General features: G+C 30.0%; 1 protein-coding gene across 1 annotated transcript; it reads right to left on the reverse strand.

Moving 5' to 3' along the window:
* Positions 1 to 690: 690 nt before the first annotated feature.
* LOC132945952 (solute carrier family 53 member 1-like) lies at positions 691 to 19,552 on the reverse strand. Its single transcript, XM_061015793.1, has 10 exons — positions 19,330 to 19,552; positions 19,054 to 19,207; positions 10,181 to 10,443; positions 8,442 to 8,709; positions 7,183 to 7,553; positions 6,485 to 6,632; positions 5,817 to 6,023; positions 5,102 to 5,271; positions 3,330 to 3,463; positions 691 to 1,064 (listed from the first exon to the last, which is right to left on the reverse strand). The coding sequence occupies exons 1-10, from the start codon at positions 19,396 to 19,398 to the stop codon at positions 776 to 778; spliced, it is 2,073 nt and encodes a 690-aa protein (XP_060871776.1). The 5' UTR covers positions 19,399 to 19,552; the 3' UTR covers positions 691 to 775.
* Positions 19,553 to 19,586: the final 34 nt, after the last annotated feature.

Raw genomic sequence — 19,586 nt, forward strand, 5'->3', positions numbered from 1 at the left:
AACACACCTATGATTTTTATTTAGGGAAAATAATATAGAGCATCTATATTTAAGATAAAAATGATTGTTTTCTCATTATACCTATGCATTTATAATTTCTTGTCTCATTTTAAGTTATTTATGTTCAATAGTTATTTCTATATTAAAAAAAAAAATCAACCCAATGTTATTATACATTTAACTTTTCAACAGTGTATTCCTTTGTAATGTAATGGTACAAGATACGGAGGTGACTATTAAAATATTTATAAAGTTATCGTAATTTTAAAACAAATTACAAGATAACAATTTATATTTCATAATAAGACGACGGTTAGAAGATTTTTTTTTTGATATGTGTCAAATTATTGGCGGGGGGGGCGTAAAAATAAAAAACCCTTCTTATAAAAAGAGAGAGTAATATACTGAGATGGATCTTATTTTCACAGAATATCCGTGGCTTAAATTACAGTAAAATTATGAACAGTGCAAGGAATTAATAGAGTTCAAATAATTATAGTGCGTAGAAAAAAACCAAAAAATTGACACTTTGTACGTCACCCAGCGGGGGAGGGGAGGGGACCAAATGACCTTTTTAATAAACGACCTATTATATTATTATAAGGGGTGCCGGCGCCTCGAGAAGTTTACCCCCCTCGTAGATCATCGGGGTCGGTGGCAATACAATATCATAGTTGATAGTATTATAGGTACATTTGTGCACGACATTTATTTTGTTTCTAGATTTTTTTCAGGGGGGGTGGCCCTAAACCGCGTCGGCGGTTCGTGCAGCAGATCAGCGTGTGCCCAAGCTGGCCAATATGAGCGACGCCTGTTCGTCTACCGACCGGCTGGGCTGGAACGTGAGGTTCGGTATCTTCTTGCCGATGCCACCGCCGCCGGTAATCTTGTTCCTGCGGTTCCTGTTCAGATCATGCGGTGTCAGCGGTTCGTCCATCAGCCGCAGGATGTGAGTCTGGTCTGAGCTGTCGATGGGCGCCACTGAAATATCCCTGACGGCTCGGAACCGGCCGCAGTTGTTCAGGTGTTCGTTCTCCAGCCGGAAGAAATTCCAAACGAATCTTCTGCGTTGTACACATAACATAATATTATAAACATATAGTACGAAATATACAAATATTATAAAAAATAACGGGAAAATTCGTTGATCCATATACGGGCGCGATAAATGATATTGACAGCTTTTGATAGAAAAGACAGGCTAATACATATGTATCATTAATTATTCGTGTTTTTTATAGACCATCAGTTAGGTAGGTACTGAACGCGTGTATAGTAAGTACCAATTATATATTATTATTGTGGTTTTTAATTTTTTTTTATCGATATTGGTAATTTGTGCAGCCACACGCGTCCAATCAATGTCTTTTTAAACGTTGATTCTACAACTACGACGTGAATTTGTTTTGGAAAATTCTTCTCATTATGTACTATACCTACACAATTATTACATATACCATGATCACAACGTCTGCTTCATAACCACAACGTTTTTAATGAAATAATAAAATACAATTAATAGATGAGTAAGTATAAGCAAATTGCTGAATATAAAATAACTCAAATAGTTTTCCTATAGCATAATAAATCGTAGTTTCGAAGAAAAAGGTTGAAAAACAAAAAATATAATTTATTATAACCACGATGACCATACAAATTCTTAAAAATAATGAGTAGGAAAAATATTAATAGTAATTTAATTTTTACAGATTCGTCATGATTTTTATTTTTCATTGCTCTAGAGACACTTAAAATGTAAAAAAAATGTATTTGAAATAAGTGACTAATTTTATTTCTTAACGTGTAGGCGGGTAGAATACTAGCTAGCAGCGTACCTATACCTATTTGAAAACAAAAGAAAAAATTGCATATTACCTAGCTATTTAAAAAAAGATTTTACGCATCGACAAACAAAAAATACATAAATAAATTTAATTTAAGCAATCAAAATATGTTTTATAAGAATAATATGATTATATTTTAAACATTTTAAATGTTTATCTGCTCACACTAAATAAATGCATACGCACTGATGCATTAATTGCATGTTAAGCAATAATACATTAATAAACCACTAAAATAATAATTATTATTGTGTTAATATAAATATTTGAAACGAAACAAGTAAACTTTTTGTTTTCTGATCCTATTTATTATGTAATATACAATCCAAAAACTTACACTAACGATATTAAAATCTATTATAGAATATCGAAACAATATTGGAAATTTGTATGCACTCGATTAATTTCACGGATTAAATTTAATTATAATTTATTGACCGATTAAATTTTTTACCAGCGAAAATAATTGTCAATGTTAATGGTTTTCTTCTTTTTGACCGTATTATAGACGAAGAGTATACATTTAAGTATTTAACTAATAATACAATATTACAAATAACAATACTACAATAAATTAATGAGTACATAAGGTTTATAATATCGATATGATATATCTGACTATGATTTGAGATCCTAAAAATGAATTCTCCCTATTTATTCTCGCATTCAATTATATTTATTTATTAATTAACTTTTTTTTTTTTTACCTTGTAATCTCAGTAGTAAGTGCCTACTCTTATATTTATTTTTTCAATGCAAGATAGTAAATATAGTTATAATGATAATATAATAAAAAATATCAATTATTCCGGAACATAAAGTGAAACTGAATACTTATCTTTGATTTTGGACTTTAAAAGGCAATTATTTATTATGAGCAAAAATACACAATACGAGTATTCAAGGCCGAAACACTTGTATGATATATTGTATAATTTTATTAATTATTAATATTAAGTGTTTTAAACAGAATTTAATGAAAAAGTGTACGATACAATACATTTTACCTTGGGAATTTAATAAATACATTTTAGTATATATCCATTGATTGATTCTATTATTGATTTGAAATAATATGAATGATATCCCAACAGTTAACTTAGTGCGCTACATGCCTACATTGGACTTCAGCGTAATGAATAAGCAAATCGATTGGATTTTAATAATTTCAAAATTCTTTCAACTGTCATTAAATACTCCTAATACCTTATAGCCTATACTTCATATAAGTAAATGAGTTATAGGTAATTAAATAAATCATGCAGTAGGTACTTCAATAATTAATCGCGTTTTAAGTTAATAGATTACTACGGAACTTGAGATATGCGAATGTATACACAAAATCGGTTTTACCGTTAAATTAAATTATAATGGTCTTTAAACTGTTTCAGAATATATCAGCTAATTATAATTAAAACAATATTCAACTGTAACCAACATTTAAGATGCTATAACTTATATAATGACACAACATGGTAAACTAACCTCATTACTTCGAGAGGCGACAGAATGGATACCATTAAGTCACCATGAACATAGCCCATTTCGGTTAGAGACATTGACAGCGCCCAACCGAAACGTAAGACAAAATCTTCGACGATCGCGATGTAGTAAAATGCCTGAAAATAAAATATAATTCATATTATAAGCCATTGTAAAATGTAAAATATATATCTTTAGCGTTAAGACTTAAGTTAAACATCATACGTCCCGACATTTAAACATGATAATAATTGCATTTTCTATCCAATTTGTATCCAAAAATGATTCCAATTGTTCCATTACAAACAAAAACATGAATGTATAAGCGACAATTCGTGGGCAGTAAAATAATAAAACTAGAAAGAGTATTTAGGCGATAAATTGCCTACAGTCGTTCAATCAAAATCGTTATAAAAATGAAATCACATTATTATAACACTTTAAGCCACTAAAATAAAATGTATATTTTTATAATATATTCATTATATTATCCTTCTGATCCTCTCCATCAAGAATTCAATAAAACGCCACTAAGTCACTAGTCTATAATGCGTTTAATAGATGTATAATAATATTATAAATTATAGGTTAAGGCTTAGTTGTGTTGGAAATTCGAATTGTGTAGCGTATTGTATTTATTAATTTAAATTGGGAATTTTCAACAATTACGTAAAACCGTAATTTATTGTGAATTATGATAATTATCGGTTAACAACGTTCTATCTTGTACAACCAAAAGGCAAAGGTACTCATTAATACGAACATTGCAGGTACATAACACTTTATGTGTACTAACAATGAGTAACACGCATTAAGTACATCAAACACACCGTTTTTAACCCATAAATATTATATTATGACGTATTTTGTGGAACACTTTTAGTGCAATTAAACACAAATGACGGAGCAATGACGAAAAATGCAAAAATGGACAATTGCAATGCCTATAGTATTTATTCTAGATCCTACGACCAGGGTTTTGTTTAACTGTTTGGTTAAACGTCTATTGGTCCAATACTCAATGGTCTTACAACGATATAATATATTTCTGTTATTATTTTATGTGTAAACGTCTATACGCACCCCTCCCAGAAAATGTATGTCTATGCAAACTTAATATCGTGCAAGCAAACGCGTTACCACAACCCTAAAGGTGGCTCGCGCCTGGATTTAATTTTCGCTCACCAAAATCAATTATTTGTTGTATAAATTGTTGCCATTGAAAATTGATTGCAGATTATATTACTATAGCTGGTCTCAAAAGGATTAAAAATTAATTTGATTTAAAAACGTTTTGAGTTATTCAGGTAACACTTCAAATACAACTTATAAACACCTTTAGTGGCAAGAAAAAAATTCGAGTTATCGAGGTTTTCGAGTCATTGAGGTTTGAGTTATCGCAACTCGACTGTATAATAGAAACATAAAGCATTTTTTTTCATTTTTATTTTTTTTGTATAAAATATATAACCAGAAAAGCGTTAAGATATTTTCGAAAAGAAAAAAATTACCGTTCACAAATTACGTAGCTCACAAATTGTCTCTTATAGTACCTACCTTCCTACCTGCAACCTACCTATACTATATGATACATAAATACTTAGTTTACGTACGGCTATAATAAACAAATTATTCTGTTAGGTTTGGTATAAAATAAAAAAACATCAAAAATCAAGACCGGCTCAAACTCGTATTTCACAAATAAAACATTAAATCCGTCGACTGCGAGAAATGCGCATCATAATAATACCAGTTTTGAGTTTAGTATAACTTACCGTCGACGAATACACGATTTCTTCACGAAGGAATCTGTTCTCACCGGCGTTCCGGTCAAATAGTCCCCAGTCCATTTTTAAATCCCATATATAAGAATACAGCGAGCTGAATATGGATGCTGATATCCACAGGTAGAAGTACACGCTAGGATCTTCTTCGGGGTTATTCTCTATATGAATAATAAAAAAAAAATCAACGACGGTTAATAACGCGTTTAAACTTTAATCGATTATATATTATATATTTATGTATATTATAATACAGCCTGGAGTGACGCGATAATTTTCATAATAGCTTTAACAAACCGGTAAGTTTTAGTTGAGTTTTTTTTTAAGAAAAGTTGCTAACTTTTTTGAACCTCGTCCCCGAACATATGATTATTATAACTTCCAGAAAAAATTAGTTATTTTTTCAAAAAGTATAATAAACTGTTTCGACATTTTTTGAGGGAAATTATATTTACATCTATTACCTACATTGTCATAAATTGTTTTCACCCGTATATTAGTCAGTGAAATCACTGTTGACATTAAGTTAAAAAAATTTTACTTTCTAGCTACGGTTGAAAATTATAGTTAAAAAAATTGATTTTTAATTTCGGTCGTATCAAAAAATAAGATGATAATATAACGTATACAAATTTCGCAACAGGTATATTAAAATATTATGATTACTGTCGGTCGTCGACGCATGCGAGTGCGTAGTTCGTCTTACTTGCGTATTGAAGGTTTAGAAATGAGAACGTTATCACGAAGAAGGTAGTTGCGTACTTGGCGGCGTTGGCCAAGTGAGGAAACGCTTCCCGCGAGTCCCGGTACCTTCTCAGGCACTGCATGAACCGGAACCAAGCGGGCAGACAGGCGACGAACGGCCGCAATAGCCACACGCGTTCCACGCACTTGCTGCCGTCTATATCGATTGCTGTACATGATATAAGAAACGACGTAAAGGTGTGTCAGGTTGGAAACTATTGCTTTCTATGTTATAAATATGATTCACAACATAATAATATATTACATCATAATATAGGCACTCTATGGATTCGGGTGAATATGTCCAAACATATTATAATATCTATACCAATATAGGTATTTCTTGTTAATTCATAACTTATTAAAATCAACGAAATGGACGAAATTTCCATGAAAAAGTGTGTAATCGTTCGTATCGTTTCCATGCTAAACAATAAACATATTATATAATATTACAGACTCTTCCGGCGTAAATTAGTGTACACACGCTTGGACATGTTTACCCGCGGACACCACAGTGCATATATTATATAAGTTATAATATAACACTATTATTATAATGGATTATATTATTGATTCCAGTATATAAACAATGACTCATATGTAATATTCATAAGTAAAGTCCGTTACTTTTATTGGACATCCACTTGTCGTTGGTCAAATAGAAGCACACGAGGTACTGAAAGTCCAGCAGCGCTGGCACCAGGCTAGTGAGTTGGTCAGCCAGCCAAAAGTCCGCGAAACCCACATAGAAGAAGGGAGCGAACAGTATGCGTACCTGCGGCACAATAAAACACGAAGTTGTTTTCAAAACCTATGCACCGTTGGCCGAGGCTTCTTCAAGTAGCGATTTAGGAGGTCCAATGTGATATTTGGGTACGTGTTGCGATTGTTTGTAAGAAGTGCGAGTAGGTACCAACTCAATGAGCTCAAGTGGATTACGATCGTATTTGTACCTTAAATCCTCGATAATGGCTAGAAAAATGTAGGTATGATATTATGATTACATTTCCCTGGGATCGACATTTAGAAAATTACCCATCGGATGATTACCGAGAGTTATTAGATAAAATTAACAATAATTTTTCTATGTGGAATGAAACAAGTTTTGATTATTTTATTTTAAAAATATAACGATTTCGTAAACATTTCTGAACTCTTGTGACGCGGGAAGGTAATCAGTAGGCAATAAATTGGTTTGAATTTATTTCTGTACCCTATTTTTCAACAAAACAAACCCCCTGAAAAAGGGAGCGATTTGGAAAAAAAAGCATAAACAAAAAAAAAAGACCCCTTCCCTTACAGCACAACATTACAAAGTCGCTTACCGCCACGCGCAGCACCCAGAATCGGGCGTCGTGCCGTAACGTCTTGGTGGGATTAAACAGGAACGCAATCATGAGCACGGCCAGGATCAGCGGGTTTATGTACGGTGGTATGTGCAGCGCCTCGCTGTACAGGAATATTAGCGCCGAACCGGCCCACACCAGACCGAAGACAGTGGCCAACTCCATGATGTGCTGCTCGGTGAGATGGTTCCTGGGGTCCAGCTCGAAGATGAGCACGTGGTTGACACCCGACGAACGCCAACAGTAGACGTTGATGCCCATCAGGAAAAGGAATATGACCAACAGCAGCGGGCCACGGTACAGTCTGACCATGACCCGCCAGTCCGTGTTCTCGTTGCTGTGAGCGATGCCTATACGAATAAACGGAAAAAAAATATAATATGGCGACTGTAAAAATGGTTTTCCGACTTTCCCGATTTCAGAAGATACTGCAACCTATGATGGACCTATACACTCGACCCAGTACAAGTGCAGGGAATGAATTTGCTCTAGCCGATAGATTTGGGTTACGTATATGTACAATGTATTTATAGTTATGAAAATGGTTGCGTATTAGGTATATTAGGTAATGAACAATATTAGGTACTGTCAACAAGCTTATTTAGTCTCATCTTTAGATTTCCTATTGAGATGATTTTACCACATCGATTCATAATTATTATCAGCAGTTTAACACGAATAAATAAGAATATATATATATATATATATATATATATATATAAAAGTCAATTCTTGCGTGCCTGTATGTGTGTGATCCACAGCCAACGCCAAGTCTATCACACTCGTGCAATCATGGTCCTGAAATGTGATACACAGGTTATCCTATACCCGAGCAAGTGCACCTCGAAACCAATTGTTTAAAGAAAGGCTCACGCAGGGATTTTTTGGCTTACGAAAAACGAATATTTGTTTATTTGAATAAGGACGCCACATTGGTTACTGAATTTAAAATAATTAATATAATATTGGATCTATCATTTTAGACCAGTATTTTAAATTAGGTCAAAACTACCCGAGTGACAGTTAAAAATATGACGTGTAGTTTACATTTGATTTGGTTTAATATAAACCTTTGGCATTATTATTGATTTGTCACGAGCAACGCCGTGCAGGATCAGCTAGTAAATATATATATATATATATAAATTCGGTACCTAATTGTGATGTTATTCATTTTCACGATGTTTTATTTATATAAATTTGCGGGCAGGTGCAACAGTTTTTTTAAATTTACTCACCAGTGATGATGACCGCCAGCAGCATAACGACAAAAGCGCCGGAAAACAGGCCGACCTTGAACGTGATCCAAGGTGATTGCTGTTCACCGAGTGGCGGTACTCTCAGTCTCTTCATAGCCCTCTGGCGGTCTCCTCCTTCCAGACCCTGCGTGACGGTGGCCTCGGTCTCGCTTATCAGCCGGTCGATGTCTTTGTTGCAGTAGAAATGGGCGTTTTCCACAACTTCCGATCTCCACCGACCACCGGAGCCGCCCTCCGATCCCAGTAACTTAAACGAACGTCGCACACATATAATACAGGTAAACGTTAAGAGATTGAAATGGTCTCATGGTTATGACGTAAGGAAATAAAATATAATAGGTTTCAAATCAGTTAAACATATAAGTAATTATTATGTAGTACGATTATGAAATAGGAATTCGGACTATTTTTCTTTAGACATAAGTTTATTATTTAGTTTATTGCGAATATCTAAGTAAAATACTTAAAATATACAAGCACAGTATGCAATAAGAATGATACAAATGTATACTTGACCTAATCGTGTTTATTATTTAGCACTTTTTTTTATTTTATATAGTGAGGAAAATTACATTTTCTTTTCACCCGTCTAAGTATGTATACGCATAATAAATTAATGTGTTTTTTTCGATATAAGCAACGCGTATATTACAACTGTATAGCAGCCATTATAACAGCGTGCTCTGAAGTTTAAAAAATGTGACGATACCAAAGAGCAGTTCGCGTCGATATGTGCTGCGATGCGAGTTTAATAGGCCAACAATAGGTTACCTAACCCAGTAATCTATGTACTTAAGAATAACAAGGTTTGTCGACTTTGTATCATATAATAATAATATTATAATAGTTATAACGACGTCATATAATATCATTAAAAGTATATTTATTTTATTCGAAAAAAAAGTTACTCGAACCAAAACATCAGGTTTAATACGCCTCGGTTATATTTTTTTATACGATTACAATTAGATATAGATACTAGCATTATTATAGTACTAACCTAACAAATCTAGCACATTAGATTGAAATAAAAATAATTTTTTCCAAAAGACGAAGGAAAAATAAAAATATTATATGCTCCGAGATCCTTCATGTACCTAAGTAACATAATAATATTATACATAATATTATCAATCATTATAAATTTTAGGTTTTTTTTTTTTAATAATATTACACGATCCACCGTTTATTCACATAATGTAATAATAACATAGCGAATACCGTAGCGGGTCACTGTAATGATATGTATTAAACCGAAGATAGTTATTTAGTCGGTAGGTACCTACACGATTTACGCGAACACAGACCGTTTAATTTGATGGCAATAATATTGAACAAATAGCTGGTTTGAATAATAACAGTGTATAAGGCAAGAACAGTTCATAAGTGTGTATGCGTGTTGTACACTTTTACGAGAATAATGTTTAGTAATGATTTTTCAAAAACGAAAACATTTATTTAAAGACGCGAAAAAAAATTAAACGGTATATTATAATATATTAATCGTCGTGTACACACTCCACGCTGGTCGTAAGACGTAGAAACTGATTCGACCAGAATTATAATTTACAACGAGGGCAAAACGCTTGCGGCGATCGAAATTGATTGATATTGGTATAAATTGGTAACCCAGGTAGTATAATGCATAATATAATCATAACGGCGATTGGTATGAGTATAGGTGCACAATAAAAAATAATACGTAGCTTTGCCGGTACCTTGTCGTGTTTTTTCATAATCTTCCGAAAGCCGGTGTAGTTTAAATTTTGGTAGTTCTGCAGTAGAATCAAACTCAGATAGAATTCGCTGAAAGCCAACTTCAGTTCTTGGGTCTTACGCGTTGTGGTGTTTTTTCGGAGAATTTTCCGTTTTACCGGCTTCAGATTACCACTGGCATCTTTAGGTTTGATTTTGTCATCTTGAGCCTCTCTCAGGTCACTCTGGAGGTTGGCAAATTTTCTGGTCGCTTCCGCCAATTTTTCTACAACATAGCGAATACAATACTATGTATAGTAGACAGTAGACGTAGTAGGTACAATACATGCTCGTATTCAGTATCAACTTTAGGGTGGGTTGGAAGGAATCAAAATAAATTTGATCAGTGGCGTATATAGGGGGGGTTAGAGGTTCAACCCCCTCCCGAAATTAAATTCTATATACACCACTGAGTTTGATATAATTAGCGTTATACATTATTATTTAATTACAAATATATTATACCTATAATATAGGTATACTTTCATTAAAAAAAAATATATTAAATAATTTTCAAACATTAACAGAAATATAATTTTGTTTTATATCTTGATTTGAAACAACATATTATTTTGTAAGTGGTTCTTTTAAAAGAATAGGAGGTACTTACCTGCATGGCTACATTCATCAACTATTGTTTGATAATTATTTGTACCTATTATTTGATTATGTTTCTTTAATACTTACTTGATTTTAATTGTTTTAATAATATAAGTAATTAATGATTTGTAATTAAATATCAATAATGTGGTAACTACACAATTTTTTCAATCATTTTCATGTGGTTGTGAGTATTGTTGTAGTCTGGGGATTTTTTTTCCCGATTACCGCAGACAGTATATTATTATTATTATTGTGAAAAACGAAACTTAATCTTAAATGAGTAAATAAATGTTTGTTTTGTATGATTTTTTTATACGTTTAGGTAAATATATAAAATAATATACATTATACCATATCTGCACCGTGATGTATATAATGATTATAATTAAATCCAGTTCAGACATTTTAAAGGCAAAAAAGTGTACAAGTACCTATGTATGGTTTTAGATTCTGAGCGGAGCGATGAATGCATTAACGTATTGGTTATATGACGATGCGTTTTTTTTTTTTGCGCCTATAAAGACCACTTTTTACTGTAGAAAATATGCTCCCATCTTCAACTAGGTACGAAAAGATCTCTGGTAGAAAATTGATTATAATAGTATATAGGTACTATAGATATACTTGAATTTCCAATACATTTTGAAGCACGAATTTCAAAACCCACATGATAAAAATTTAAAAATATTTCGAATCTTCTTAAACTATTTATAGACATTTAAAAATATTACTTTTCAATTTTTGTATGATAAAATTTACGTTTCAGAGTTAATAAGCTATAACATTTTAAACAAGATTCCTCTTAGCTTTTGTAACGGGAAATTAACAAAAAAAAAATGCTTAGCGCAAAGCTAACATAGGTACATGTTTTATGATCAATTGAAGTTTTGGATGACATTGGATATTCACACACCTCCTTAAAAATCTAACGATGTTTTTTATATTATTAATCGTATAGACTTGAAAGTTGAAACACAAACCATTATTATTTAAATTACTATTTTCTATACTCAATGCAATTTTAAAATATGTAGTATAGATTTAAGCTACTAATAAGCATTGGAAATATTATCGAATTTTTTGAAAATGTATTTTTGGTATCGGTAAATAAAACATTTTATGCTCAGCCAAAAAGCTTGAAAATTAAAATCAAAAGAATTTTTTTATAAGCGTTTGAATTTTTAATTTTGACGAAGTTTGTAAAAACCACAAAAATGCATAAACCATTTTGTAGTTAAAAATTCGTTACATTTTAAATTTTTATAGATAGGTATAAGGTTTGAAAATGAAATATAAAGTTTCTCATACGTTTCCCTGACATGAATTTTAGCCTAATTTTTTACAAGAGTTTTAAATTTTGACAAAATAGGTAAAAATCGCGAATTGTTTTGTAGACATTCTGGTTAACAAAAACCATCTCTGCTTAGAATCGTTTTTTTCATCGTATACAATAATTTATTAGGCACTGAATTAAAAGTTAACCATGGCAGTGACATATTCACTGTACGCCCGTCAACTACTATATAGATACAGCTGAGCGATTTTTCCGGTTTTTCATGTATTATAAACACTGCAGTTGTCTCTGTTTAATAATATTATTAATATTAAGGTAACATTGTTAAGGGAATGCAGGCCTAATTTACAAAACAGGATCGTATAGACCAATTGTTTTTGTTCATTATCAAAATTGTTGAGTAGGCATGGTTATAAATAAATAAAAGAAAACATTAGCATAAATCTGACAACATTAATTAGGTGGTTTAAATTAAAAGCCGACATTTATTAAATAAATAACTCTTAAATTATTTTAATGTCGTAACAGCCGGTACCTATTACTAAGTATTTTTTCCGGACAATCTGTTATTGTATAATGTATATGTATATATCTGTATTAATCAGAGATAGCAATATCCGTTAAGTTCAGCCAAGTTCTGAATTTGTGATTTTGAATTTTGAATATGATCCATAAAATAGAATGTAGGTATGTTTGTGGGAAATTTCGATTGCACTCCCCCCCTCCCCCCCTAGACACAAAAAAAAGTTATAGTCTATATTAAATATTCAAAAATAATTTATTAGTTATAACTAATAATCATACATTATGTAGCTCAATTCTAAACTCAATTCTGAAAAATAAAATTAATTTGTTTTGTACATATTCATATTATTGTTGTTCTACTTATAGTCTGTTATTGTTTTATATATTATGATATATACAACGATGCATTACCTACATCTGCACGCTGCGTACGAATAAACTGAATCAAAATAGATTTTTATGGCCGTCGTTCTTAATTCAGTGATGAAAAAAATCACTGGAAAATCTTGGCGAGAAGGCATGTCCCGTGGATAACCATCATAGTACCTACCTATATATTAATAATATTATGTAAGTGCCGTGAAACTTATTGGCAGCGGTTTGCACATATTATGTTATTATAACATAACAGATTTTAGTCGTTATATTTATTATGGTATTTTCATTGATAATATACAGTAGTGGATCATTTTAGTAAAATATTATTGCATAATATAAATATATATAATACCAATATATATTTATATTATACTTGAGCGCGGCCGATTGGCTGAGCAAGTGTTTGCCAACAATCGGACTAAAGAAAGAAACAACTTTAAATTATATCATGCCAGTGGCACGCAAAAGCTGGCATTAAAATCATTCTTTGTGAATAATTATATCTATATATACCTGCATATTAAACTATAAAGGATAATTTTAGATATTGAAATGGTATTTAAGTATTTAACATATTATTATTATATATAGGTATATTTTTTTTAGTAAAATTAATTTATACGATGATACGGAAAATCGCTTATACTTATATCATAAATATTTATAATTAATATAGATACTAAATTTACCTACATGTAGATGCTACATCTACAACTATAAGTAATAACAAAAAAAATCGAACTCAAATAAATTGATTTAAATTTTTGAACGATTCATATACAACACCACACTATACCTATTTATTTGTTCTTAACTTTTAATATCGAAAGTTTATACAAAGTAGGTACCTAGGTACCTATGACCTATACCTACACGACGTTTTATTTTTATTCGATTGTTATATAAAGAAGTCCTCGGTGTGTTCCTACTTCTTATTTGGTCGCACAATTAATATAGGTACTATTTACAAATAATAATTAGGTATTAAAATTGAAATCGACTTTAACAGGTTTAATAACCTAACTAAATAATAATTAATAATAATTGTGCAGATTGTCTATTATATATTTAAATGGAATAAAACTATTTATTTCATACTAAATAAAACAAAGATATAACTATAACTGTATAATATTTACTAAAATAAATGTTCAAATTATGTTATTCACGTTAAAGCTTTTGCAAAATAATATTAAGGTGTCTTGTAATCTAATAGTTTAAGCGGTGGTATATCGTATATCCAATATGATAATTTTTAAATATTACAAATATTTGTAACAAACACACTTTGTTTAAATTTACGATAAATCTACATGATTATAATATTATGTACCTATACTTACGTATATAAGTTCCTAAGTATCTTATCATAGCCGGAAATCGAGGAGGTGGGACCCCACCCCCTAAATATCCCACTAACCCCCCAAAAATATACAGTTTTTTAGTTGTGTGGGATCAAAGCCCACGCACATTCATGTTAGAATTTATACTACATCTCCTGAAATTTTAATAAATTATAATCTATGTAATCTTTGATAATACATTAAGTAAGTATTTTTTAAATACTTCATCCTACCACTTTTCTTAATCACATTTAAATCAATAGGAATGCAAATGAATCTATCACAATATACTTTTACGTCCCTTTTGAATTATCGGGTTTTTTATTTCCCAATTCAAGTACCTACCATACGAATAATATGTAAATCATAATTACGCGCATTTATTTGTAAACGTATTATGTAACAATGTAACATATAAGTTATTAGTTATTATAGGTACTATTAAAAAAAAAAATTATGTATATGCTTTAATACACAATAATCATACAATTAAATTTGATGGAAAAAGAACTGATAAAGTTTAATTCACGTTTGACAAAGACAATTTCTATGATACACTAAATTTTCATCATCCGTTATTGAACAATATATTCCTCTATAATCATCAATAATAATGCATTGACGCGTACGTTAGTATTTAATTTATATCAATTAAATTGTACAAATAATGTAGGTAGGTACCCAATAACAATGTATTTTCATATCCACAAGTCTATAATATAATATAGGTATAATATATAGTTATCATAACTCATAAGTCATAACTAATATGTACTTAATATACTCTAAAAGTTTCATATACCCGAATAATATTTTTAAATTACAACAAAATAACTAAAATCGTTATTATTGGATGTAATTTCGTTCAAATTTGAACTTAAAATGTCTGTAAAAAAAGAACTGTGTTTGTATATTTTTTAGACTGTTTGGTTAGAGTATGAACTATTTATGAGAATCTTTGATTTAAATTTTTAATCCTTAGCTATACAAATAGAAAATGTAATATTTTTTTAATTAGAATAATTGATAATTTTCGAAATTTTGATAAATGTGGTCAAAATTTCAAAATTTCAAAAATTCAAAAATAAATAATTATCAAAAATTCAAAAATTTAAATACTTATAAATAAAAATCGTGCTTATGGATCTTTAATATTTATCAACTGTTAGTATAACAATTTATATTATATTTTCAAACTTGTTGAGGCAACGAATACAATTTTATTGACATTTATAGAATAAAAAACAAACTAAAATAATTTCTAATCCCTCAAAATAACTCAAAACTAGTCGAAATATTTTGAAAATTTTATCAGGTACCTATAGAGAATTATAAAATAAACATTTGACGAAAATTTCAAGTACCAACAGTTATTAGTTTTTGAATAACGACAAAATAAGAAAATTGTTGTATGAGAATTTGTTAATTTACGGGTGAATATCCATGTCCAGCTTCAAGACCTCGTAAAAAATTAATTTGACTTTCCAGTAAACTTTTTTTTTTTGTTGAATGTTGGAAAATTTAAGTGGAATCTTATATTAAATTTTCTAAGCTTAGATATAAATAAAACATTTTTATGAATTTCTAACTTGAAATAATTTGCCAATTATCGAGATTTTGATGAACTTAGTCAAAATATCAACTTCAGATGCTCATAAAAAAATATTGGGGATTTACACTCAACATTTTTTTTTAATTTCTACTAACATCAAATCATAAGAAACGTTGTATTACATTTTAATATTTTTTGATCAACCAAAAAATGTTGTATCGACAATAGTTAAAAAAAAAATAAAACTAGAAATTGTCTCATGCCTAATATAATATAAGCTCAAAAAGAGTCGCAATATTTCGAAAATGTTATGTTGCATAGAAATCGCTAATATAAACCTTAAGTGAACATTTCATCCATATTCCGTTATTATTTCTAGTTACCTACAATAATTTTTTTAAAAACTGGTTTTGCGTTAAAATCTCATTTTTTCATTAATTTTTCGTTTGTTTTTCCCAACACTTTTGTAAACTATTGAAGAAAATTGAAGCATTTTTCTGTTCCAAAAGGTGATGACACAATAAAAAATACACACATCATTGAAAAATCAATACATTCATTGCTCCGCTCAGAATCTGAAATTTGATCATTACATTCATTTAACATATAATATTATGTAGATTATAGATATATTGTATAGTTAGGTCGTTAGGTGCCTAAAACGCAGTAGAATAAAAATGTTTTAATATATTATATTTAGTCTGATCTAATAATAACCTATCATAACGGTACTATTATATTCTGTGGTACTAACACACTGAAATTAGTACCTACTTACGCACCTACCTTCCTACAAATATATTTCAACATAAATCCTTCTACATTCTATTAGAATGTTTCATATGAAATAGCTGTGAGTTAACTATAACTAATATAAATACAGCTGGATGCTAATAACTTTAAATAAGTAGGTAGGTACATCGTACATCTTATAATTATTATTAAAACTTTAATTTTAAAATTAGTTTGAGGTCAATCAATTCCAGTCAAGGTGAAAAACTGAAAAGATGGAAAATGTACCAATATTATTTTTAAAAAAACGACTAAATTACATTTTGTAAGTGTAAATGTAATTTGAGCTTTCGGTGTTCAATTTGTTGTCCTTGTTAATAAAAATGCAACTGTACGTAACTTGTAAACATTGAATCTCAGGCCTCACTGCCTCAGCTATAGTTGCATCACATGTGCATTCATTAATACATAAATAGAATAGTTGTGCGTTTAAATACTAGGTATGTATACGTACTTTTTTTTTTATAAATAATCAGCATACAATCTTAACATTAAAATGTCGTGCATAATATTATACTGTAAAAATCAGGAACTTTTAACAACTAATCACATGTCTCATACTAAGCAGTAAGTCCATATTATAACATTGTACGTTGTAACAAGCAGATAGTTGTGAGGATGTCAACCATTATATTATTTTTATCTCTCAATCTTTAACAATAACACCATCAAAACAATGACAATAGATTTTGAAAAATGTAAACACAACCTGTTACAAAAATTATTAATTTATTGAGAACTTTAATCGGGTAAAGGTCTAAAACTATAAAAAAATAAAAATAAACTTACTGTCAAAAAATTTAACTTTATATTTCTTTACTCTTTAGTACATTTTATCATATTATGTTATGTTTATCGAATTTGAATAGTTCAGTCACAAAATGAGAAATTTTAAGTGCAATTCTGCTGTATTTAGTATGACTTAGATTATTAAACCTTTTTTAATATTTCTTAAATTTTAAGTCTGCTATTAGGTCTTTTGAAACTTTGAAATCATGTAGGGTATTATTTTTTAAAAATATTGTACCAATTCGATAGTTTTACTGTTTTTGCAATAATTTATGAATAATAATAATTTATAATACTAAACGTAATTTTTTTCCATCTTATTCTTGTGTTACATTTTGTATCAACTATCAATACATAATATGAATTATATTATGATATTTATTTATTAATTAAAGGTTAATAGAAATATTAAATACAATTTTAACATTTTTACTGCCTCTGATGATATTATTATCTCAAACATTGAATAACATTCACATTATTAAACTGTAATTCAAATTTTTGATCTTGGATTTTTATGTATAGTGGTTTTTTCTTTATTTCAGGTTTTAATTAGATATTAGATTAATTTGGGCGCAAAGCCCTGATTTGTAGTAAGAGTAAATCACAGTGATGGATAAAAAATGTTATGGGTATGCTTTGTGTATGTTATAGTTAAACATTAAATACATTTACAGTGCATAAGTAATCTAAAAATTGAAACTAAATTAAAAATATAAAATAATGAATACAAACTTATATTAAAACTCAATAAATATACTACATGTTATATTTCTGTATCAGACTTTTGTGGATAAAAAATTTATAATTTCATTAAACTAAAATAAATTTATGAATAACTATTTAAAATAACAAGCAAATATTTATATTTTATATATATAAAAAAACATCAAATCTATAAACTTTTAATATTTACTTTTAGGAACTTAATAAATTCAATATAACATACTTCTAAATTACAACTAGGAACTATGAATAGGTATATTTTTATATTATAACAACTGTTATAATTATATCTAAAATACTGAAATATACTTATAATATGTCAGTTAATGGTAAAAGTTATTCAAATTTAAAGATACCCATGTGGCATGTGATATATATCTAATTGATAAGTCAAATTATAATTTAATAAAGAATAGGTATTGTTTATTTTATATAAAAAAACAATCCAGTTCAATTAGATACTAGACAATATAGAATTTGATACTCTATAACATAAAAAAATAAACTGTAACTTGTGCACAGTGAATCGTTACTAACTACCAGTACACAATGTTAGGTTAAAAGTAGGTACACATAATATGAATGCACTTGTGATGCTTTGTAAGAGCACAACTATATTGTGTAGTTGGAAGAATATTCTATGGGCTGTTAACTGGGTACACCTTCACACACTATTCTAATATTCATGCAACTGTAACATGCACAAGTGATACAATTCTACGAATTGATGAGATAGCAGCAGCCTTCAAGTGATGAGACTCGGGTGAACTTTATTATGGGGGTGAACGCACACAGAAGTAGGTGTCAAACAAAATCATAAATGCTGTTCGAAACCTGAATAGAACGTGTTGATTTTAGCGAGTTCTTTGTCGCAAAAACTGAAAAACTTTTCGTCGAATTTGGCATAATATCGTGACAGCGAATCGGGGTCCACTTGTTCGGGTGCTGGCACCTGTTCGATGGCAGCGTACAACATTTCCTTCATCTCCTGTAAAACGCTACAGATTAGATAGGTACACACAAGCAACCTCCGAAACATTATTTTAAAAATGAATATCGTTGTGCATCATAATATATGTTATTATATTCTCGTATAATATTTTGACCTACTTCATAACTGATGTATTGTTTTCTCCACTCGGGAGTGATGTGCGCGGCCAAATGCTCAGCGAATTTCATCTTTATCGCTTTTCCTCTCGCGATCCGACGGTCCTACTATGATCGCGTACCCGTGGATCAGTACACGCGAAATTATATTATATTATTATGTTTCCTGAGCGATTGCAAAGCCAATTGAATTGCCCGCCGTTTGCGACTCGGTAACTCCAATCGATACGAGTTGTCGTGAATGGGAATGTTGATAAAAT

The sequence above is a fragment of the Metopolophium dirhodum genome, chromosome 5 (genome assembly GCF_019925205.1).
Source record: "Metopolophium dirhodum isolate CAU chromosome 5, ASM1992520v1, whole genome shotgun sequence".
NCBI lineage: Eukaryota > Metazoa > Arthropoda > Insecta > Hemiptera > Aphididae > Metopolophium > Metopolophium dirhodum.

What these genes read in the sequence shown, in the direction of transcription:
- LOC132945952 (XM_061015793.1), bottom strand. Translation starts at nt 19,398, where the DNA reads ATGAAATTCGCTGAGCATTTGGCCGCGCACATCACTCCCGAGTGGAGA. An exon ending in AACAATACATCAGTTATGAA is followed by an intron (nt 19,208 to 19,329) that starts GTAGGTCAAAAT and finishes AGCGTTTTACAG; the next exon opens with GAGATGAAGGAAATGTTGTA. An exon ending in AATCAACACGTTCTATTCAG is followed by an intron (nt 10,444 to 19,053) that starts GTTTCGAACAGC and finishes GCTATGTTGTAG; the next exon opens with AAAAATTGGCGGAAGCGACC.